At 35.0% G+C, this 25,962-nt stretch overlaps 1 protein-coding gene across 1 annotated transcript; it reads right to left on the reverse strand.

Moving 5' to 3' along the window:
- On the reverse strand, window positions 1-8,855 carry LOC127859813 (uncharacterized). Its single transcript, XM_052397711.1, has 2 exons — window positions 8,521-8,855; window positions 1-1,024 (listed from the first exon to the last, which is right to left on the reverse strand). The coding sequence occupies exons 1-2, from the start codon at window positions 8,652-8,654 to the stop codon at window positions 1-3; spliced, it is 1,158 nt and encodes a 385-aa protein (XP_052253671.1). The 5' UTR covers window positions 8,655-8,855.
- Window positions 8,856-25,962: the final 17,107 nt, after the last annotated feature.

The following is a 25,962-nucleotide window of genomic DNA, read 5'->3' on the forward strand; positions in this document are numbered from 1 at the left end:
CTAGAAAATCTCTGTACATATCACACATGTTATTAGGATGAATCCACCATGATTCTTACCTGTTACAGCTGATGTATCTTGATAGAGTCTGCAGACCAGTTTGCCACTCGATTTGTACTTGTACAGAGCATTACCAGAGCAGGTATATAGGTCACCCTGGTGGTGTGCAATACCACGACATCTATGTTGTAAGTTTAGCTTCCTGCCTTTGGCGAGTTGGCTCTGGCTTACTGTGATAAACTGGACCTCGTGCACAGCCACTGCAACCTCAGTGGGTGTGATAAGACACATGTCCTCTATGAATCCATCCCTTACATCCAAGTGGCTCACCACCTGGTACTGCTGGTTCAGAAGCTTGACTTTGAAATTAGCTTGGTCTGCAACCAGTACCTGTCCATTTGGGAGAGCACATACTGCTGTGATCTCGCATGTGTATATATCACTTGGCATTTTCACATTGTGCACAGACTTCCCATTCACAGTGAAAACATGGTTTGGTAAGTTCTCTTTTATAAATATATCAGACTGTTGTATATTTTCCAGACATTTTTTACTGGCAATAAAAAAGAGTTCAGGTTTACCCAGTACTTTCGGTATGGCTACATGGAGATGGAACAATTTATAGTGAAGCCTGATGCAGCTGTTTCTCACAACCTTGATAGGAGCTTGTTTCAGGTTTAGCTCTTCTTTCTTCTCCTTAATAGTGCTTTTCTCAAAATCTGCTAATAAATATTTGATTTCCTCACGCATTTCACTTATAGGGTATTGTATATGTTCATGTGTTGTATTAACTGTGCTGGTTTCACATTCGCGTAAATACGATACTATATTCACACGCAAACCATCCACAATAAGCCTCTCATGTTCTTTGTATGAAACCTTAAGAGACATCATTTTGTCCTCCTGATACGCCTGACATTGTTTCATAAGTGAAAGAGTATTTTCCGTTCTGACAGACAGGTTCTTAAAGTTGGTTGACTTCCCTCTGGCAGCCTGAGGTAATGGAGTTACTTGTAAGCATAGTCTGAAAAACAACCACACAGGAGACAGTAAGTGATTGAATAGAAATCAAATGACCAATAACCAACTGTTTACCCCGAAACAATATTAATTACAATACAAATTTAAAGGGGCATTTTTACAAAAAAATATTTAGGCACATACAATAACAATGTATGATATATCAATTCACATGTGACTTTTCTAGAAGCAATACTATATTGATTATTATTAAAATAAAAATATATAAATAACAAGGGCTGTTTGTAAAACATGCATGCCCCCCATATGGGCTGTCCGTTGTAGTGGCAGCCATTGTGTGAATACGTTTCTTGTCACTGTGACCTTGACCTTTGACCTAGTGACCTGAAAATCAATAGGAGTCATCTGCGAGTCATGATCAATGTACCTATGAAGTGTCATGATCCTAGGCAAAAGCGTTCTTAAGTTATCATCCGGAAACAATTTTACTGTTTCGGGTCACCATGACCTTGACCTTTGACATAGTGACCTGAAAATCAATATGGGTCATCTGTGAGTCATGATCAATGTACCTATGAAGTTTCATGATCCTAGGCGTAAGCGTTCTTGAATTATCATCCGGAAACCATTTAACTATTTCGGGTCACCGTGACCTTGACCTTTGACCTAGTGACCTCAAAATCAATAGGGGTCATCTGCAAGTCATGTTCAATCTACCAATGAAGTTTCGTGATCCTAGGCATATGAGTTCTTGAGTTATCATCCGCAAACCATTTTACTATTTCGGGTCACCGAGACCTTGACCTTTGACCTAGTGACCTGAAAATCAACAGGGGTCATCTGCGAGTCATGATCTAGCTACCTATGAAGTTTCATAATCCTAGGCATATGCGTTCTTCAGTTATCATCCGGAAACCATTTTACTATTTCAGGTCACCGTGACCTTGAACTTTGACCTACTGACCTAAAAATCAATAGGGGTCATTTGCGAGTCATGATCTATCTACCTATGAAGTTTCATGATCCTAGGCATATGCGTTCTTGAGTTATCATCCGGAAACCATTTTACTATTTTGAGTCACCGTGACCTTGACCTAGTGACCTCAAAATCAATAGGGGTCATCTGCGCGTCATGATCAATGTACCTATGAAGTTTTATGATCCTAGGCCCAAGCGTTCTTGAGTAATCATCCGGAAACCACCTGGTGGACGGACCGACCGACAGACCGACCGACCGACCGACAGACATGTGCAAAGCAATATACCCCCTCTTCTTCGAAGGGGGGCATAAAAATGTATCTATCTTCTGTGTTTTTGGGAAATAATGCAAACCGCATTGAACAACAAATTGTGCATTTATTCATTATACTGATATTACAACTCTTTAATAATGTCATTACTAGAATGCATGTGTATAACATAAAGTTATGTATATTTAACTCATCATGATTATACTGATTAAAGTGCCACAGGACAAAGTGTGTTTATATTAAGACATTCAGTGTTTTCAGTGTTTCAAATTGAAATAATTCTTATGAAATGGCAATCTAATTATAAAATAAAATATGTGTTTGCATAAGCAGTTAATATGTGTTTTTTACTATAATATTTTTTTTCTTTTAAGGTTATAAATTATGAGAACTTAATTCCTCTTTACTAATTGCTTTCTTGCATAAATTGGCATCAGCTTCATTAATAAATAGATGAAGAATGATGTGGTAATTCATACTTATTGTTAAATACTGTAAAAATTAACAATGGACTAGCACATACACACATACACTCAACCGTTTCAACACAAATCACAAGTATATTGACAAATATTGAAACTCCATTATTTTTAATCAAGAGATAAATTCTTATTACAGTCTAATGTAAAGCAATGGACAAATTTCAAGTGATTATTCAGAGTATAATTTGCCCCCTTGGTGCAAAAAGGTATCATATGACATTGAAATGAGAAGGCACATAGCAATCTTTGCACCAACATGGCAAATTGATCTTGCATATAAACATGTTATCATTTATGAAACCATTTCTTTGAATATAATAGTTTCAAAATGTTTAGCTCCCATAATTGGTTGCATAATAGCCCACACTTGACTTTCTTCTGTTTATAAAGAATGTAGGCCTCATGTCATATAAGAATTACAGATCAACATAGCATGAATAAAGAGGGCCATCATGGCCCTTAAGGGATAATCTGAGGTCCTGGACATGAATTGTGGAAGACTTCAACTGGTGGTCTATTGTTTGACCCCACTAGAGTGTTAAGAATTTAGTTTGAGATTTGACTTGGTGACATTGTTTCTAGAGGCATGTTATTAACGGTCATACTCATACCAAGTTTCAATGAAATCGGCCAAAGCACTTTCAAGATATGGGTCCAGACACAAAAGTGCCGGACGGACAGACAGACGGACAACGCCAAAACAATATCCCTCCACCTATGGCGAGGGATAAAAAAAATGTGCAATTAATGTTATCTACAAAGATGTCAACAAACCTTTACTTCAATTTTACCTAGTGATCTAGTTTTATATCCAACATGACCAGTTTTGAACTCCACTGATATCATTTGAACAAAATTTAATGTGATTACCAAGTTGCATAAAGATGGACTATACAAGTGTGTAATGTACTTCGTTCAAATGAATGATTTGTTTTTTACCAAAAACATGCATAATTATTGGCTGTTTGTATATACTTGTATTAAATATTTGTATAATTTTATGTCGCTTGATATGGTCTAAAATAAAAAAAGTATGTTTGCTCTGATAGACCGTGAATATGTTTAAGTGATTACATATTTATATTGTATTGGTCTGTAAAATATGGTTGCTCAGGGCTGAATGTCTGATACTCTTCTTGAGCTTTCAGGAAGAATGCAATCTGGCTAAGATTTTAATTGGATAATGTTACTAAGTTTCATTAGACAATAAATGTGGTCTTTAAGTGTTCACATGCTTTTTTTATTTTATCTAACAAACTATTTGTTTAAACCATACACAACCCAGTTTAAAATGCATCGGGTATATCATTCTGACAAAAAGTTTCATAAAAAAACTGGGCATTTTTTGGTCCTCTACAGTGTTCACAAGATTGTTCTTTCATGTAACCTTGTTTTTACCTCACATGGCCAGACTTGAAACGTGGCTGACAAATCATTAGGACAAAATGTTTTGAATGAATTTTATGAAGATTTTCCACTAAATTCCGTCCTTGGGTGTTCAAAAGGCAAATGTTGATAATGGACAAAGGATGACAAAGGACGACACAATTTTATCAAAATAGTTCACCATGGGAATGTTGTGCTCAGGTGAGCTTTTAATGTGACGTGTAGAGCATTTGCAAGGTATCCCCATCAGCATGTAAGAAACATGTCCCTCTGCCCGGCATGTATTTAAAAAGCTGGAACTAGTTTTTAACTTAGTGGCTATATGAATAGAAAAAACTCTGAAAAAGTTTAATGAAGATCGGACAAACCAGACATTCCCAAAAGTATTTTAAGGTCACAGGATATGGGTCAAAGACATATATTTCCCGGTCTGAAAATTACATGAAAACTCAGATTTAAACTTCAAATGTCAACAAACCGGCCACAAAATTATAATCAAAGCGCTGAAGGCACTGAAGTTGTTCTCTGTTGTCGTCCTTGATTAGCTTGTGTGCATTGCACAGGCTAATCAGTGTGCACAGGCAAATCAGTGTAAACAGGCTAATCAGTGTGCACAGGCTAATCAGTGTAAACAGGCTAATCAGTGTGCTAAGGCTAATCAGTGTGCACAGGCTAATCAGTGTGCACAGGCTAATCAGTGTATTCAGGCTAATCAGTATGCATAGGCTTATCAGTGTGCACAGGCTAATCAGTGTACACAGGCTAATCAGTGTGCACAGGCTAATCAGTGTGCACCGGCTAATCAGTATGCACAGGCTAATCAGTGTACACAGGCTAATCAGTGTGCACAGGCTAATCAGTGTGCACAGGCTAATCAGTGTACACAGACTAATCAGTGTACACAGGCTAATCAGTGTACACAGACTAATCAGTGTGCACAGGCTAATCAGTGTGCACAGGCTAATCTTATTTGACATGCATTTAACCCTGTTTTCTATGCAAGCAGCCAATATGTAAAAACAGATTTAAATGATAAACACTAGACAGGCCAATGTTGTCTTACAACCTGGTAAATACACTCACTGAGTAGTAGAGCAGACGCTCCTATTGCGTTCGTCGTTTGCAGTGCAGACGGGCAGCGGTAATCGTTCCTAGCATAGAGAGTTACGGTTCTTATCATAGCTAAGGCTTCTAAGCACATACAGATTTGCAAAACAAGGTCTGTAAATGACTCGACCAATCTAACGCGACCAACTAAAAATCGATGAAAAGGCACTATTGACGTATATTCAATGTATACAAACTGTTAATACAAAGTTCCATGAATATTGGGCAAGACTTGTGGCGCCTCTATAGTGTTCATATGCAAATTGTTGATAACAGACAACAAACAACCATCATAAAGAAACATAACTGAGAAAAGGTCACGATGAGAAGGTTAAAAATGCAGGCTCAAACAAGCAAACATCAAGTGTGAACTATCCTCCATAAATAGAGTAAAGGAACATGCATGAGACATTATACAGGCAGGTTGATCAAAGCCTTAAGGTATTGCTATACTATATACTACATTTGTTGCTGAAATGTTGCCAATGTCTTGTAATCCATATGCTTGAACTTTAAAATGTTATTTCAAACAAACACAAATTAACAAATTAAAGCTCAAGAAAAAATTGCACACAAGAAATGATTTTGAAAACCTTATATAACTTAATAATAGAATAATCCAAACAAATTAACATGGATGATAGTAATTGCACAGAGGCGTCGGAGCTGGGGCAGCTGGGGCAGCGACCGCCACCCCAATATTTTCGGCAAAAATGAAATTTCATCAAAGACATTTTAAAACAAGAGCACCGCCTTGCGGGTGCAGACCGCTCATCTATTTTCTTTTTAAAGGTGAAGGGACTCTCATTTTCAATCACAAAGGAGGGAGGAGTGGAGTGAAGAGGGGTGTATAGTGTGGGGTTGTTGACTTTTTTTACATTATCTTCCAAAAAAGCGAAAAAAAAAATAAATAAATAAATAAATCGGGGGGGGGGGGGGGGGTTGGGGGGGCGATGGGGGGGGTTTGGGTGCGATGGTTGGACGGTATTTCAAACATAACAGTTTTAAAAAACAAAATGGGAGGGGGGTATAGTGTGAGGGTGTTTTGGTAATTTGTGTGATGATCTTAAAAAAAAAAAAAAAAAATTGGGGGGGGGTGGGTGGGGTGGGGGTGGGGGGGTATAGTGTGAGGGTGTGGTGGTCATTTGTGAGATGATCTTAAAAAAAAAAAAATAGGGGGGGAGGGGGGAGGGGGGGAGGGGGGGGAGGGGGGGGGAGGGGGGGGGGAGGGCACGGGGGATGGTTAAGGTGGAGTCTATTGTGGTATGTCAGGTAAGAGTAGTTTCATCAAAGTATCAATCAAATCTAATCATAAATAAAGAAGTTATGGCAATTTTAGCAAAATTTAATAATTTGACCTTGAGAGTCAAGGTCATTCAAAGGTCAAAGTAAAATTCAAGTTGCCAGGTACAGTAACCTCATGATAGCATGTAAGTATTTGAAGTTTGAAAGCAATAGCCTTGATACTTAAGAAGTAAAGTGGATCGAAACACAAAATTTAACCATATATTAAAAGTTACTAAGTCAAAAAAGGGCCATTATCCCGTAACAATGACAACCAGAGTTATGCAACTTGTCCTTTTACTGTACCCTTATGATAGTTTGTGAGTGTTCCAAGTATGAAAGCAATATCTATGATACTTTAGGGGTAAAATGGACCAAAACATAAATCTTAACAAAATTTTCAATTTTCTAAGTATAAAGGGCCCATAATTCCGTCCAAATGCCAGTCAGAGTTACATAACTTTGCCTGCACGGTCCCCTTATGATAGTTCATAAATCTTGCAAGTATGAAAGCAATAGCTTTGATACTGTAGGAATAAAGAGGACCTAAACACAAAACTTTATCAAATTTTCAATTTTCTAAGTATAAAAAGGGCACATAATTCTGTCAAAATGCCAGTCAGAGTTACATTACTTTGCCTGCACAGTCCCCTTATGATAGTTAGTAAGTGGTGCAAGTATGAAAGCAATAGCTTTGATGCTTAAGGAATAAAATGGACCTAAACACAAAACTTAACCAAAATTGTCAATTTTCTAAGTATAAAAAGGGCACATAATTCTGTCAAAATGCATGCCAGAGTTATCTAACTTTGCCTGCCCAGTCCCCTCATGATAGTAAGTAAGTGTACCAAGTTTGAATGCAATAGCATTGATACTTACTGAGAAAAGTGGAACTAAACGCAAAACTTAACCAAAATTTTCAATTTTTTAAGTATAAAAAGGGCACATAATTCTGTCAAAATGCACGCCAGAGTTATCTAACTTTGCCTGCCCAGTCCCCTCATGATAGTAAGTAAGTGAACCAAGTTTGAATGCAATAGCATTGATACTTTCTGAGAAAAGTGGACCTAAACGCAAAACTTAACCGGACGCCGACGCCAACGCCAACGCCGACGCCGACGCCAAGGTGATGACAATAGCTCATAATTTTTTTTCAAAAAATAGATGAGCTAAAAATCATTTCAATACACATATATTTGAAAATATCTTTTCCAAAAAGCAAGGTAATCATGCTTTCGCGGTTATGACACGTGTATTGTTGATTGTCATCACCCGCCTGCGGAAATGTATGTGTCAATTATGTTGTTACCGGGGTAATTAATAGGTCTCTTTTATAACAATAATCCCTTAATTATTGAGTAATTAAACCTTGGAATCTTAAATTGTTGGTATGATCTAAGCCTTTGCTTCTTTCTATTAATATAAAGGAAAGTATGACATGAAACAAATGTGCCGATATCCAATAGTCCTTAATAATCACAAAATTAAGGATACCTCAAGATACCTGAATTAATTGTAATAACTCAAAGTAATTCTATAATTTTTTAAACTTATTTAATGTTTTTTACCACTTTTTGTGTCATTTCAATATGTGTACTCCAAACCAACAAACGAATTTCTAATTTCTAAAACCGAATTTCGGCACAAAAAAATCCTGAAGAACAGTCTTTCAACCCACATGATCCCTATTGTTGTGTTGCCTGCTACAAAGTACAAACTGCGACATATAGTGATCACTTCTCCATCGTGTGTCTGTCTGTCACAAATTTTGTCATTCAGAAAATGCCTGCAATAAATGTGTATAAGGTCAGGTATCAGGCATAGCAACGCACCAAAATGCGCCATTTGATGCTTAAATTTGAAAAAAAATCCGGAGTACGCCGGACCCCACCATCGGGAGGGGGATACCCTCTCCCATACCCACCCCATCCGCCGCCCCAAATTGTTAATGTGCTTCTGACGCCCCTGTTGCATACAAGTAATACAATGCAATAATTTATACTGATATAAAATAAGTAATAATAAGCTACCTGTGATTAAGCTCAAAACATTTAGAGCAGCACAGCTGACTGTGGTCTGCGCAGTACATTGTTATTTGTTCACTCTTGTGTATGACACATGTTAAAAGAGAAGTCTCCATCTTCTTAGAAAGTGGCCACTTCATTATTTTATCCTTTCCATAAGGAGATTTTTTGATAAACAACCAACCATGCTGTCTGTGGGAGTTTATACATCTTCTGCAGAAGTATTTAAGACATGTTTTACAGTAAAAATCTGCATCTATTTCTACAGATCGTTCTTTCTCGCAGATTGTACAACAATAATATTTAACAAAATCATAATTTCTTGAAATTCTAGATGTCGCCATTTTGATATTCACTTTCAACAAACAAGATTTTACAAACTAAAATCAATTGACATATTTATGTCCAAGCGTGTGTACACTAAATATCCCAGAAAACACACACACACAATGTTATTAAACACAGACAAGTTTTAAGAAATTTCAAACTGAACAGCAACCAAGTTAACCGTCAAATGGCGATTGTATTATAGGAGTAAACAGTGTAACTATGTATACTGTCACTTGACTATTGGGTACTGAGTGTATTGATTACTTTAAACTGCAAAAAACAAGCTTTGTAGATAAACACTTTAAACCAGATTGTTTAACACACCACATTTTTAATTACTCTAATACATGCCATGTTATGATAATATAATATAATGATAATACAGAAGCTTGTTACATAAACAAATTTTATAACAATATATCAGATACTTTTCCTCAAACAGCATTTAAAACTGACAAGTAATACTTGGCCTTTTAAATGCAATTGCGCTAATTGACTACATGTAGTGTGAATATTGCATACTGACATAGCAAAAGCCTGAGCGATACATCTTCTGTTTTAAACACATGAATGAATAACATTGACAACAAATGTGTTGGATGCATTCATTATTAGTTTCGGATGGGTCGTTGAGCCAGCTTACTGAGAAAGTTGTCCTTATTATTTTGTTTAAAAAATCAACATACTTGAAAGCTTTTCATAAATATGTCCAACTGTTGTGTTTTTGTTATACTTTTATTATATGGTTGCGCTGATTAAGTCATTTAAAATATGGTACAGACAATAACTACCATTTAATAAAAATCTTGAAGCAGTCAAATACTTACTACAAACATTTCATTATTGTAGCTGGGTTGAACCCAATTCTCTTAAATCTATATACATTTTGTTGATGTGAATGTCAACTTACATTGGCAAAATGTTGAGAAGCAATCTTCAAATTAGTAACAGTCCCAATCTAGGAGTGGATTAACAATGTCATTAAGGTTAGCGTGACATTTTTTTCTAAATTAATTTTTCTATAAACTCTTGTTAAATCTGCAATTGTGTCATCAACTTATCCTACTAAACAGTTTCAGTTGCAATAGATATTTTAATATCCCAATTGTGTGCTTCGTTAAATTATAATTGTGTTTGATCATTTTGTTTATTTCTCAGTCACTTTATGATGCTAATGATGTGTTGCTCATGGCAAGCCTCGCCGTGTAATCCTTTCTTTTACGCATCGGACAAATTCCAGTACTCAATGATACTAACATAGTATTCTGTCATATCTCTTTGAAAAATCACACACTGCATAAAATGCATGCATTTGTATTGTTGGTATTTAAACAGAAAAAAATGTGTCCTAGTTTATTGTCACAGTCTGACAAGACACCTACACAAGAGGGCCAAGATGGCCCTAGTTCGATCAACTGAGAGAAGTCGGTTTATTTAATCTTTACCAGACGTCAAACTTGACCTAGATATTGTCCAGACAAACATCCTGGTCAAGTTGCATCATTATTGAACCAAAACTCTGGGATATGGAGTGTTTTTGTAAGATTTGGCCTGGTGACCTATATTTTGAGTTGACACCCCCTAACCAAACATCAAACTTTGCTAACCAAAAAAATATTATGACCAAGATTCATAAAATCTGAAACAAAATTGTGACCTCTAGATTGTTTACAAGGATTTTGTATAATATAATGAAAATTTTGACAATCTAAGGGCAATAATTATGGCATTAATTATGTGATATATTAAAAACCAATCTGTGTACCAAGTTTCATGATGATTGGGCAAAAAATGTGATTTCTAGAGTGTTCACAAGCTTTTTTACCATATAAATATAGAAAACTGCCCCCCCCCCCCCCTCGGCAGCCATGTTATTCAACTGACCGGAACCATTTTTGAACTCAACTCTCATATCAAGGAAACAAATGTTTTGACCAAATTTAATGAAAATTGGGCCAAAAATGTGACTTCTAGAGTGTTCACATGTTTTCATTATATACATATAGAGAAAAATGCCCCGCCCACTGGCGGCCATGTTTTTTCTACGATCTGGATCATTTTCGAACTTGTCCGAGATATCAATAAAACCAATGTTTGGACCAACTTTCATGATGATTGGGCAAAAATTGTGACTTCTAGAGTGTTTACAAGGTTTCTCTATAGCCAAATAAGGAAAACTGACCCCCCCCGGCAGCCATGTTATTCAACTGACCGGAACCATTTTCGAACTCAACTCTCATATCAAGGAAATAAATGTTCTGACCAAATTTCATGAAAATTGGGCCAAAAATGTGACTTCTAGAGTGTTCACATGTTTTCACAATATACATATAGAGAAAAATGCCCCGCCCACTGGCGGCCATGTTTTTTCACCGATCTAGACCATTTTCGAACTCGTCTGATATCTCAATAAAACCAATGTTTTATAAACATATAGAGAAAAATGCCCCGCCCATTGGGGGCCATGTTTTTTTACCGACCTGGACCTTTTTTGAACTCATTCGATTTATCAATGAAACCAATGTTTTGACCAACTTTTATGATAATTGGGCAAAAATTGTGACTTCTAGAGTGTTTACAAGGTTTCTCCATAGCCAAATAAGGAAAACTGACCCCCCCCCCTGGCAGCCATGTTTTTCAACTGACCGGAACCATTTTCGAACTCAACTCTCATATGAAGGCAACAAATGTTCTGACCAAATTTCATGAAAATTGGGCCAACAATGTGACTTCTAGAGTGTTCACATATTTTCACTATATACATATAGAGAAAAATGCCCCGCCTACTGGCGGCCATGTTTTTTCTACGATCTGGACCATTTTCAAACTCGTACGAGATATCAATAAAACCAATGTTTTGACCAACTTTCATGATGATTGGGCAAAAATTGTGACTTCTAGAGTGTTCATAAGATATATCTATAGCCAAATATGGAAAACTGCTCCCCCCCCCCGGTAACCATCTTTACGTTTAGCCAATTTGTTTTAACACAAAACATAACAATTATTTTCACATTCACAAATAACGGATGAACAGTTTTAGCAAGATTATGGTTTTACATAAATAGACACGCAATCGCACTCTCTCCATATTAGACGATGTCACCAGTGGAGATTAAAAGGGTTATTTGGTATGCATTTGACACCAAATTTATAGATGTATGGTTGATTCCTGAGTAAATTATTAAGCAGACTTAGTGAGGTATGTGTAATAAATGAAGTATGCTTACAGTATGTTTACTTTGTATAACAATGATTTTAAATATTCCTTAAAAGTATGAGAACATTAGATGTTCACTAAATACATATAAAAAAAGCAAATTAGTTAAATTGATATTCCCGCCAAATACAGTTTGTATATTGACGGGTGCATATCCCTTGACATTTGGTATAATCCTAAACAAAAAGCAAACAGTATAGGGTGGTGTGTTTATGCATTGCAATTCTCCTAATTGCATGATATCTGTAAACACATGCAGTGTCATATGAAAACATTGTAGCATATCTGAGATATAGCCCTCACAATTTACACAATACAAAACACAGGGCAACATTTCTTATTTTAGAAAGTGTAACTATGGTAATGGTTCGTGTACACTGCAATGTTCCTTACTGCTATTAATACACTTAGATAGTTTCCTGTTGAGGGCGTGTATGATATATGAGATATAGCCCTGACGGACGAATTGACGGAATGACCGACTTACAAAAGTAAAGACTGATGGAAAGAAAACGCCAATTCGATATCCCTCTGCCTTTTGCGGGGTATTGAGAATAGCCCCTAGTGTGGAGTTAATGTTTTCCTTAGTATGCATTTAGTGGAGGGCATCCATATGATGGTACACACCAAATATAAACCAATTACACTTACGGTTTCAGGAAAAAAAGATGTTTACGTTTTTTACTCCAAAATAATAGTTGAATAAGGTGATCCCAGATGCATAATATCAACAAGCTTAAAAGAGGACACATATAAACTTTTAATATTGAACCCATGACCCGTGCGATTTCACAGTGCAAGTTTCCAGCATACAAATTTAAATGACCCTATTTCAAAGCATTCTCTATACATGGTCGAGAAATGCTCTACAGAAACAACAACACACCGAAAGACAATTTGATCGAAGAGTGAAAGGGGCCAAGGTATACACCAAATATATGAATTGCACTATAATTTAGTCGAAAAAAATTAATTTATGTAGGCCATTCTTTGTAAATTGAATGTTGGAGGGCGGAATTTGATTTCATACCGCTAATTATTTGTATGTACTATTCCCTAGAAAAGCAGTTTTATATACAAATTAAGCGTGCAAACACATTTATAATGAGAAACTTCTTTTCCTATGTGTAAAACAACTCTCTTTAATTAAACATCTTTAGCTCTGAAAAGAAGTTGACTGTATTATTGTATCATCGAAACAGGCAGTGCATACGATGATCAAACCAAATGATCATCAGCATGCAATAAGTAGAAGATATTTATGATTAAAATTGTCCATCATTCTATGTTGTAAAACTCCACTCCATATTAAACATTGGCAGTCTAGAAGTTTAAATAAACCAACATGACTCATAAGAAATGAAAGGCGAATTACTTTGCATGCCTTATCTGCTCTTGTTGACACTCAGGCTGTGCAACATGAATTATGTGTTGTTTCAATGAGCATGTAAGAAACTGTCTGCTAAATGCATATGTTTTGCCAGTTAATCATTAGATTATGTTTTGAAATACAATTTACAAACTATTCCCATAAACCTGTGAAACATGTGTTTTATACGCTAGGTTGTTTTCTGAAAGTATCTTTATCGAGTGCCAATGGAGTTCAATTCATAGCAAAGGTGTACACAATATTAATCAATTATTAACACGTTTGTAAGTTTTGACAATGCTTTATCATTAATACTTGCTGCACCTTCTTTCGGACGCTTCCTATTAGTCCTTGTTGATGCTATGTCATATCTTTCGGCTGAAATCTAACTTTCGAATAGATCACTTTCTTGCGAAATTTATATATGATAAGTGCCTTTGAGCTGTGTTTTACAACTAGAAATATGCTTTCTTATATGGTGTGAATTGTTTCCATTATATACAATTATTGATAATACAGAACAGATAATATTCGTTGCCAAACTGGCATAATTTTGCACTACACAAGGTGTGGAATTTCACACAAATTTTGGGATGCAGCGGTAAGTCAACATACGTTCTTGCAGGAAGAACTCAATTTATTGTTTTATTAAATCGTGTTTAAGCTTTTTATTTGGAGTTATTTACATTAGCAAACACCTAGCCTTCGCATTATCAAGCCATATAAAAGGCAGTGGTAACATTAATTAATATCATCAAAGGCAACAGTATCAAAGGCAGCAACAACAGCAACACAGCGAATAGCACAGTCATAATCAGCATAAGGAGCAACATCAGCAATAGTATAATAGTGTTTTCCCAGGAGTACCAAGGGGCCTGGTGCAGTACAATAACAAGAGGGCCATGATGGCCCTGAATCGCTCACCTGACTAACCTTGCTTCATAAACTTAAATTTTATTAGACCCATATACAATCCCAAGCCAAATTTCATTAATTAATACATTCTGACAAAATTTCATTAAGACGTGATGAAAACTGTGACCTCTTTCTACACAAGGTTTTACTAGAATTGGCCCGGTGACTTAATTTTTGACCCCAGATGACCCATATACGATCCAAAATCAGATATTATCAAGATAAACATTCTGACCATATTTCATTAAGATCATATGAAAACTATGACCTCTATTGTCTTCACAAAGTTTTTCTATGATTTGACCTGGTGACCTAGTTTTTGACCCCAGATGACCCTAATACAACCCCAACCCAGATTTCATCAAGATTAATATTCTGGCCAAATTTCATAAAGATTTAATGACTGTGACCTCTACTGTTAACAAAAGTTTTTTTTTAATCTGACCTAGTTTTTGACCCTAGATGACCCAAATTCAATCCCAACCCAGATTTTAACAAGACAAACATTCTGACTCTATTTCATTAAGGTCTGATGAAAACTGTGACCTCTATAGTCTACACAAGGTTTTTCTATTATTTGACCTAGTGCCTAGTTGCTGACCCCAGATGACCCAAATACAATCCAAACAGGGCTCCCCTGGCCCAAAAATTTCTGTAGCCAACTTTTTAGCCAAATGGAATATTGTGTAGCCAAATTTTAGAAACTGTAGCCAAAGTTTTAGCAAAGCATTTGCAGGGTTCAAAGTTGGATATTTTGAAAATCCTGAACTTAAAGCTGCGGGCCAGGGGGCCGCAGGGCCCTCAGTGGGTCCAGGGGACAAGGGGGCCGGAGGCCCCTGGAAGCTCCTGGATTCGACGCATTAAAAGGGTGCCTGTACCTGTTCTGGTGATTCTATTTTCTTAAAAAAAAAACATACACATATATTTGAAAATCTTCATGTATTTGGTAAGGAACACACAAAAGTTAGTCAAAAGGCAATTCATTCACATGCACCCACTGTCTGGCATGGACTCGACTGCAGGTGTTGCTTTTGAAGAACCCGGTCAAACCTGTAACATTCCTTACAAATTATTATATTTTTCACACATACTTTAAAAAGTCAATAATACATGTTTAATAAATGCAGAATCAAATGTTTGTCACCATTTATATTCACAGAATCATACTTCCAGAAGCCTTCACATTCACCTAAGAAAATTGGGTATGGTGGCTTCTGCTCAACAGTTAAAATTGAAAATTTCAGCATGGGTTCCCCTAGTTTTTATCCCAATCGTTTTGTTTGAATGCTAAATAATTGTATCCCGGTGTGACCCAAATTCAACGATGTAATGGTTACATGAAGCAATATTTAGCAAATAATTAAAGAAATAATGAAATGTTAAATAGCACAAAATAATAATTTTAAACTCGGCTGTATTACTTTGAATGATTCCAAGACAATAATCATCCATTTAATCGATAAAAATAGAACATCGTCGAATTTCGGTTACGGTAGGTTGCCCATATTTGTTTTACAAAAAGTAAAAAAAATATTCCTTGCTGCTGGGCTCATATGTTGGGGACAGTAAAACATTTTATTTAACTAAAAAAGACCTGTCCCAGTCAGCAAAAATGGCGTATTTGATCGTATTTTCAATTATTGTTAAAATTATTTTCCTGATTTATGCTTTATTCAAAGGTCAAAATATTTTAAAAGCTCACAATCAATGAATCAAACGGCATTAATAAAAAAAAATGGCAAATTTGCTAGATCTATCTTGCTGATTTTTGATGCAAAAAAAACTAAACAATAAACTTTAGGAACAGAAAATACGACCAAATTCGGGGTGTTAGTTTAAAAAAAATAAAAACCCTACCTGGATGGTATTGAGGGTTCTTATATTCTTTATGTGATTAGGGTCCTCTGCGTGGAAACGAAATGCCTTCTTCCCACAAGGCTGATAATTTAGTTTTTTTTTTCAAACTTCTCAAATCGCTTTTCCACAAGCTTCCACTTTTATCAACCATTTCCCTCACGCCCGTAGACTACAGCGTAGTGTTTCTCGTGTAACCATTCCCAGCGCCACTTATTTTATGCACCTTCAAGATCTTTTACCTTATATCCAGCAGGCAAGTATCTCGTTGCCATTTTTGTCAACTTGAGTCTAAGCAGAGCTTCCCATTCGGCATTAAATATATCCAAAAAGTACTCAAATTGATTTAAATCAGCAGCAATCTTTAATCTTTAATCAGATGTAATTGTTTATTTAAGCCGCTACGATGTACAATTTGTTTTCACATCAGTAATTTGTCTCGATGACCGGTGTGTATGCCGACTGCGTATCAATTTTTCAGCTCAATAACACGGCGATGTATTGAAGCACAGTCAACAGCTTAAAGCGGTTAATATCTGGGACTGCGTGTCAGGAAAAAAATCAATACCGATATTTCGCATTGTTCAATAATAAAGCAACGATTAATAACACTTATCCTTTATGGATTTTCATGAAATAAAAACCATAATAAAGAAAATTTTAAAAATTAAATTATTATAATACACTTAGTGAAAAACAATTAATTATGCTGTTAAAAGTTTTTCTATTATTTGACCTTGTGACCTAGTTTTTGACCCCAGATGACCCATATACTATTCCAACCCAGATTTCATCAAGACAAACATTCTGACAAAATTTCATAAAGATTGGATGTAAAATGTAACCTCTATTGTCTACACAAGGTTTTTCTATTATTTGACCTAGTGATCTAGTTTTTGACCCCAGATGACCCAAATACAATCCCAACCCAGATTTCTTCAAAATAAACATTCTGACCAAATTTCATACAGATTGAATGAAAAATGTGGAAGATTTTTGAAAGTTTTCACAAAATAGGCAAAAACGAATAAACATGCAAAGTTCAACGAGCTCCTGCGGCCATGTTTTTTGACGAATCAAATTTCTTTGAACAACTTTTTCAGGGGAGCCTTCAAAGGTTATCCCTGTGAATTTTTTTGAAAATCTGATGAGCGGTTTCTGACAAGAAGATTTTTTAAGGTTTTTACCATATATGGTCATGGCGGCCATCTTGGTTATGTGATCAAATTTTTTTTAACAATTCTTTTGTCCCATGACCTAGGGATGCTCCACATGAAATTTAGTTGAATTGGCTCAATTGTTTAGTAGAAGAAGATGTTTACAAATTGTTTACAGACAGACAGACGGACGGACGGACGCCGGACGCTGAGTGATCACAATAGCTCACCCCGAGCTATCGCTCAGGTGAGCTAAAAAGACATTTTAACGCGCGGTTAAGGCAAAAAAGAGCAAAACTATCCGTGGTAACCTGGTTTTGAGTGAAACATTTAATGGCATCAGTGGCAGTGGTGGGAAAACATAAAACTATAAACAAGCACACTTGGGTGTAATTGATATATAAATACATATAGTGTTTGTATCTACAACGTTTTATGCATCGATAATTATCACAGGCATTTCATAAACCTCTGCTTTCTGAAAGATGCCAATCGTTAATTTGATTGTAATTTGTCATATTTGCAGAGTCATAATTTCTTTTCTACATTATCTGCCATAAAAGTGATTGAAGCGAAAGGTGCGAATAGCAACGTAAATGCTCGTCAAAGTTATGGGTCTTAGTTAGTGATTGTTTTAAAAACAACTGAACCAATGCGTAGTTTTGTTTCAATATCTGTAGTAGACAAACAGATAAAACATTTATGCACGCAATTTCCGGACTGGTCTAAGAACGAAAGGAAATAAATCTACTAAATTACGGTTCAGAGTGATTAGCCTTTGTCAGAGCACACAAATGAGTATACAAAATATGCGTCAAGTTTCGAATTGAGGGTCAGAGTAATATAATTTGTTTTTGATCTTACATATTGACCCCAAACACATGCAAAGTTAAAACCTTTTATTTAAACCTAAATCTCTAAATACTATTGTTCATGCAATAAGTGTTTCGCCATTGATAAAACAATGAAAGAAGACATTGTAAAATCTATGCAGTGGGACTTGAAAAACTTAACACTTATTTTTTGGCCTAAAGCTGGTTATCTTTCCTCTTTACCTCAATTTATCATGCAATGTTTAAACGAGTTTAGCATTTGCAATCAAAATATTAATGACAAGATAATGACACTAAGGAAAAATAGCACTTAATATGAAAGCAATGTAATCTGCTTGTCAAGAGAACCGACCACACACACCGTTTTATCAATTTAAATTGGAAAATTAATCTTATAGATCTGTCAATTCAATAATGGGTCATCCTCGGCTGTGATTTGGCACGTACACCTTTAAATATATATAGGTCTTGGTTTATCAATCTTGGGTGGTTTATAATTGTTAAATTATTTTTTATTTCGAAAACTAAAAGTAATGTGTAATTGTTGTTACATTATTTTTATTTCAAAAACTTAAAGAAATATGTAATTGCCTACGACTGCTTTGTCATCGTCATAACTTTCAATGACTTTCAATTCGTATTTTATTATTGATTACTCAACTGATAATAAAAAATATGTTTCTCAAAATTGTGTTTGCAATGTAGTAATTACCTGGTGATGTTTGCATCCAAACATTTAAAATTTCAGCTACCGTGTAATTAGAAACGGTCACTAAACATTGTATCTGGAGGATTTGTTGCATTCTCTTTGAATTGGTGTCATGGAAAATATTTGAATGATGGAATTTACAAAATTTACCTCAATCCTCAAATATTTTCCAAATCCTGAAACTAAAGGGCCATGATGGCAATGTGTCGCTCACCAGAGTAGTATTAAAGTTAGGCAAAGGTTGTTAACGTTGTTTTGTGAAACGATATTGTTGTTGTTTCTAAATATATATATAAAATATGGGATATAAGTAGTTTTTGTTTTTGTGTGTGTGTGTGTGAATGTGTTTAAAAAAGACACGTGTTACCCTTTGCGACACTGCTTTGATAAAAGTATCATGAGGACAATAATCAATAAAAGAAAATAACAGTACACTTTTCTAAAAAACGTTGTCCAGCATTGAGATCATGAGATTATAACACCACAGCATCTTAAAATGTTATAGGGGGTGAGGATGATGATGATGAGGATGATGATGATGATGATCATACTCATCATCATCATTATCATCAACACCTTTAACATCATCATCACCATCATCACCATCATCATCACCATCCTCCTCCTCCTTCTCCTCCTCCTCCTCCTCATCATCATCAATGTCATCATCATCATCATCATCATCATCATCATCATCATCATCATCATCATCTTCATCATCTTCCTCATCATCAATAACATCATTCTCATCAACACCATAATTATCATCATAATGAGCAGCAGCAGCAGCATCAAAATCATCATAAGCAGCATTGTGCACCAACATCCTCTTTACAACTAGAGTGTTACTATGGTTTTAAAATATTCAAATTAGGAAAACTGCCACTCCCATGGAGACAATGTTTCTCAACAAACCGTAACCCTCTTCGAATAAAGCTGAGCTATCATAAGAACAAATCTTCGGACCAAGTTCCATGAAGATTAGACTATAAATGGGACTTCTAGACTGTAACAAGGTTTCACTATAGCCATATATTGAGAACCTCCCCATCCCCTGGCGGCCATGTTTTTCAACGGACCTGAACAATTTTCACATTCAGCCGAGATATCATAAGTACACATGTTCTGACTAAGTTCATGCAGATTGGACTATTACAGGTAAACAAGGTTTCACTACAGACTGCCCCAGAATCGATAAATTGACCGCCGCCATATTGTCAGTCACGTGACTGATCGCCATAACACTACTGCCATCTTCTGCGAGCTTGCGATTTTAAAAGCCAGAGACGTAAAAAATACCCGCTTCGCCGATGTCGGATAAATAAATTATTTAATTAATTATTTTTAGGCGATTATCACATTTTTTGTTGTTAAAATGATTGATTGAAGTTGAGATTGATTGTAACAAATAAATTGTTTTAAATGCTTTCGTGTATTTGTTTATTTTTTGTGTGTAAACAAATGGTAATCATCGGCTAAAATTTGCCGGTTCAGTCGCTCATTTTTTTGGTAAAACTTTTTACTTTTAACTTGTTACAAACAATTCACGCATGTATTGTTGTGTTGATTTTAATAGCCGCAACATCAAGCAGATTATATTTTAATTAATACTTATAAAAGATTCTCGCGCAATTAATTACCGCTAATTGTTTGAAATTTGTATCAATTGGTAAAACTCTAAATTCTAAAATCATAAAATATTGTATTAAGTATGATTTTTTTGATTCGCCTTCCATTTTTTCTTGTTCTAACTGAAATCAGAGATAAAAAAAAATGGTTGTTTGAATTTAAATTTTATTTTGTGAGCTGGAATTATGTCACGTAAAAAACGAACTTTTTATCATGAGAGAGTGATATTAATCTTGACGATCTTTAAGGTGTTTATATGGAAGATGAAGAGAATATGAATATATATAGTTGAATAAATTTTCGTCTTTGGAATAATTTAACATCTATAAAGCTAAACATCAAAAAAATAGTGTTTATGTATTTGCACTAACGCAAAACATATGGATAACGACACGTGTTTAGTCAATTAATCGAAAAGAAACTCCGAAAATAATACATCTAATTATGAAAATATAATTATCAATGGCATGAGTGCGCTAGTGTGATAAACAAATGGGTGATAGAAAGTGTAAGGGTGCATTGAAAATAAACGTACTACAAAGTCATATTAAAAGCGCAGTGCATGACATTATGTAGTTTTAAAAGGGGTTTATACAGAGAATGACGCTATTACATGTAACATAAAACTAAAAAACACAACTTCACATGATGCAAATTAAACTGTGTATTCATGTATATTGAAAACTCGTTACTAGTGATTATGAGTGACAAATATCTAACATTTTAACACTCATTTATCTGTATACATATATATGTTTTTGAAAACATTTACCCCCGTTTGTGTCAAATGTAATTTCTTGTTTTTATGGTGTCGTATGTGAATTGCCGTAACATTAAATCTACGTACAGAATGACCTAGTTTTAATTAACTGATACCCGCTAAATACGTTATATGTTTTTACGTAAATTTAATAATTATTAAATACTTCTTTTTCATAAATTAAACCGGCTAGTATCTTTACGGTGTACAATTTCTGATATTCTATATTGGACATTACTTTTAATTTGTACAATATTTAACATATCTAATGTACGCAACTGTTAAGTATGTCGGAGGTAAATTATTCAACCAAATGACTGCTTAATACTAACAGAAAGGGACGACATGGTGGCATAATCAATTGTGTTTAATGACCAGACTGTCATCTGCCACCCATGCAGTGTGGTTTATGACACCATGTTGTTAGTTTAGTCTAGATAATATCTGATCAAAACGAGATAATCAGTTTATGCAGAACATATTGGCAATTACCCGTCTGTAGATCTGCCATAGTCATTAGCACTTTTCTATGGAATTCCGTAGAAAATATTATGGAATTCTACGGAAATCGATGGAAATCCATGGAATTTGATGGAATTCCATCCACTTGCCAATTTTCCATCTGAAGCTGTTATGGAATTCCACGGAATCTTGACTAAAATTCCATGCATTTCCACGGAATGTATGGAAAACACCATGGAAAGTTGGACTTAGCCATTTTTTTCAACGGAAATTGTTATGGAAAATAACTTATACATTTTCTTGGATGGAAATCAATGGAAAATAACTTAGAAAATTTTCGCTGGTTGTCTGAAATGTATTTGTAGTTTAATACATGTATGAATTTATTTGCATCATGTATTTTGTATTTAAAAGAAAATGCAATAAAGATATATATAAATTTGTTCTAGAAATTGGAACAGTTCTGGAACTGTTCCATATTTGTGTTCTAAAACGTATGTTCTGGAATTGTTCCAAAACAGTTTTTTTAGAATAAATCCAGAACATTTGTGGAAAATGGCTTAGGACTGAAACTGTTCCAATAATTTCAATAACCTTTTTAGAACATTTCAAGGACAAAATATGGTCAAAAATTTCAAAAAATGTTTTAAAATGTAGTTCTAGAACACATCTAGAATGCTTTAAGAACCAGTTAGTTCTACAAAAGTTCTTATGGGGAATAAGAACACATATAGAACACCTTACACTTACAAATAGCCAAATGAATTCATAGTAGCGACAGCAGCAGCAGCAGTAGTAGTAGTAGTTGTAGATGTAGTTGCTGTATTAGTAGTAGTAGTTGTTGTTTTTGTAGTAGGTGTTGTTGTTGTAGTAATTGATGTAGTAGCAGTAGTGTTTTTTATATCAGTAGAGGTTGTGGTGGTAGTAGTAGTAGTAGTAGCATTAACAGTTTCTGTAGCAATAGTAGTAGCAATAGAGGTAGCAGTAGTAGTAGTTGTTGCTGTAGTAGCAGTTGTTGCTGCTGCTGTTGCTGCTGTTGTTGTTGCTGCTGTTGTTGTTGCTGCTGTTGCTGCTGTTATTGTTGCTGTTGTTGTTGGTGGTGGTGTTGTTGATGCTGTAGTAATTAAAGTAGTAGTTCTGCAGAAGTAGGAGTAGTTGTTACTTTCAAAGCAATTTCTACAAGTTTAAATTCCTTAACCCTGTTCAAGTGGTATACACACTGTTTTTTCTCAATATCAAACTCAGCCAGTCCAGGTTGTCAAATAACAATCTATCTGATAAGCCAAGCATGTGTTGTACATCAGATGTTGGGTATGTTTGCTGCAAATCTATTGGTTATAAGATATAACAGCCTTTTCTAATTGGCTGAATTCAAATACAGATAGTTTACCTGTTAGATTGAAACATGAAACATGGTGGACAATGTACTGGTTTAACTTCTTAAAATAAAGTTAAAGACATTTAACAAACAGAAGAGTTCATTAGTTTTTCCATTAAAAACACTTTCTTAAAATACTTATGTATTTATATCATTTGGAAAGTGACATGACATATTGCTAAAGAGTGATGCATACAGTGTTTGAGCAGTCTGTCTAGGAATAGAACAACAACTGAAGGTTTGTGATTTTTATTATTTCTAAATATTCCTTTAAATTTAATCTTCTTATGACATTATTGTAGACCTTTTTATGTGATATTTGAGGTTTTAGTATGGCAAATATTAGTTTAAAAGCAGCTGTCACCCAAATTTTCACTTAGTGGAGTTTGCAGGTTGAAAAAGGAAGTAATAAGACCTATGTGGAGAAATTAATAACGTTGAATGTAGTATCGGAATTTTATCATGCAATGTTATGGAACTGCAGGCTAAGGAAGTTTTTTACTGTGCATGTTGAGCACTCAATGCTCATTAATGGTGTTAATGTTTATTATTATCCCCCGCCATAGGCGGAGGGATATTGTTTTGGCGTTGTCTGTCCGTCCTTCCATCCTTACGTCTGTCTGTCTTTCCATCCGTCCGTAGCCATATCTTGGAAGTGCTTTGGCAGATTTCACTGAAACTTGGTATGAGTATGTATATGGATAAGAGGATGATGCATGCCAAATGGCATTGTACACCATTAGTTAATAACAGAGTTATGGCCCTTTGTATCTTGAACAAATGCTTTTTGTGTGTCCTAGGCCATATCCTGGAAGTGCTTTGGCGGATTTCATTGAAACCTGGTTCGAGTATATATATGGATAAAAGGATGATGCACGCCAAATGGAATTGTACACCATCTGTTAAAAACGGGGTTATGGCCCTTTGTATCTTTAAAAAATGCTTGTTTGAGTGTCAAATATAATACTTATGTGTCCAGAAGCATGTTGGTGGGGGATATCAATTCAACGTATTTGCTTGTAAATAAAAAATTAAACCAATGGAATTGGTTTTTAGGTATCTGAGTGTGCATTTTCATACCAATAGAATAACACATCATTCTAATTATAGCAATAATAAATTTATACTAATCATACCAACAAATTAAGTTATGCTTAGTGCTTTGCAATGTATTCACTTCGTTTTTAGTTCTCTTTCTAAAGACCATTTAACAACTTAATATTTAAAACAATTCATGAATTACGTTCCCTATACATTTTCATTATGTGCTTTAATTACCATTGACCAGTTGATGGAAGATACTGCAGAGTTTGGCAGGGAAATAATCCAACAGCAAAGCGGCTCTTTAAGCGCATTTACCTAGAGGACTTACAGGGCCACAAATTCATGGTAAATATTGTCATGCCCTCGGCTAGATAAGTTATTTAATGTTAACCACCTGAAAGTATTTTGTCTTTTTGGAATTCAATATATTGGTCTAAGTCAGTTACACTTTTCTGGATCCTGGGATAACTTTAAAAGTCCTAAGTATTTTTTCATGAAACTTGAAACATGAACAGATGACAATAAGGACATTTTGCACGTCATTTCATGTTGTTTATAATGCAAGAATTCTGGTTGCTATGGCAACAAATATATTTAACAAACTTAAAATAGTGAAGTTTTACAGTTAGGGGACCATATTGCTTTGCAATCTCTTGTTATAGTTTGAATGTAAATAACTCTTTGCTTTAGACATTTTTATGATTTTTTATTCTGTAGAGCACATGTGAGCAGTATACAATGTACCTCATACCAAAAAGGACCCGGAGGCAGTGACTGGTGTTCAATATTCTCAGAAGAAAAGGAAAATGACAGTGGAAGAAATGTACGTCGGTTGATTCCCCCTTATTTCCGCAATACTGAATCACCACTTATTTGCTACAAATATAGTAAACCTGTAAGAAGTATCGTTTTTAATTATAATTCTATTTCCACAGATTTAAATGTAATAAGAAATTGTCCTACATTATGTGACTGTACTAGTTCTAAATATATATATGGTCCAGTTGGACATGTTATTACTGGGGACCTTAATTTCATTCAAAATAAAAACCTTAGAAATTTGCTACGCAGAGGCCCTAAGTACAGACTGCCTATTCCTGTTGATTTTGATGACTGCATTAAGAATATCGTAACTTCTTTACATGATTATTGCACTAAATGGTGCAGGAAGGAAAATGCTGAAATTACTGCACTCAATGATTGGAAAACAAAAATATTTAGTATGGCCATGAATAAAATATGTTTTTATGATACACATCCTTTGGCCCTACCACATTCACCTAAATTTAATAAACAAAATCTCTGTAAATTGCTTGAAGACTTAAAATCTAAATTCGTCTTAGTTCCTGCTGATAAGGCTGCTAATAATGTTATCATAATATGACGAGTGTTTTATGTTCAAACTATTTCACAAGAACTTTCACAAACTACATCATATTGTGAGTACAATAAGCTACCTAATGAAATTATTACCGACCATATTGCCCAATGCATAAAGTTAAATGTAATAGTCAATATTACTGACAAGAAATTGCCATCACTTTACTGGATACCTAAATTACATAAGACGCCATATAAAAGTCGTTTTATCGCTAATTCAGTGTCTTGTACCACCAAACAATTATCAGTGTATCTTACATCTGCATTGAGTGCTATTAGATATCATATAGCTAAATTTTGTAATAAAGTTTATGAAAATAGTAATATTAACCTATTTTGGTCAATAAAAAACACCTTAGAAGTTATTGATAAAATTGAAAATAAAAAATATAAGGTGTCGCAGGTAAG

Source organism: Dreissena polymorpha, chromosome 1 (genome assembly GCF_020536995.1).
Source record: "Dreissena polymorpha isolate Duluth1 chromosome 1, UMN_Dpol_1.0, whole genome shotgun sequence".
Taxonomy (NCBI): Eukaryota; Metazoa; Mollusca; class Bivalvia; order Myida; family Dreissenidae; genus Dreissena; species Dreissena polymorpha.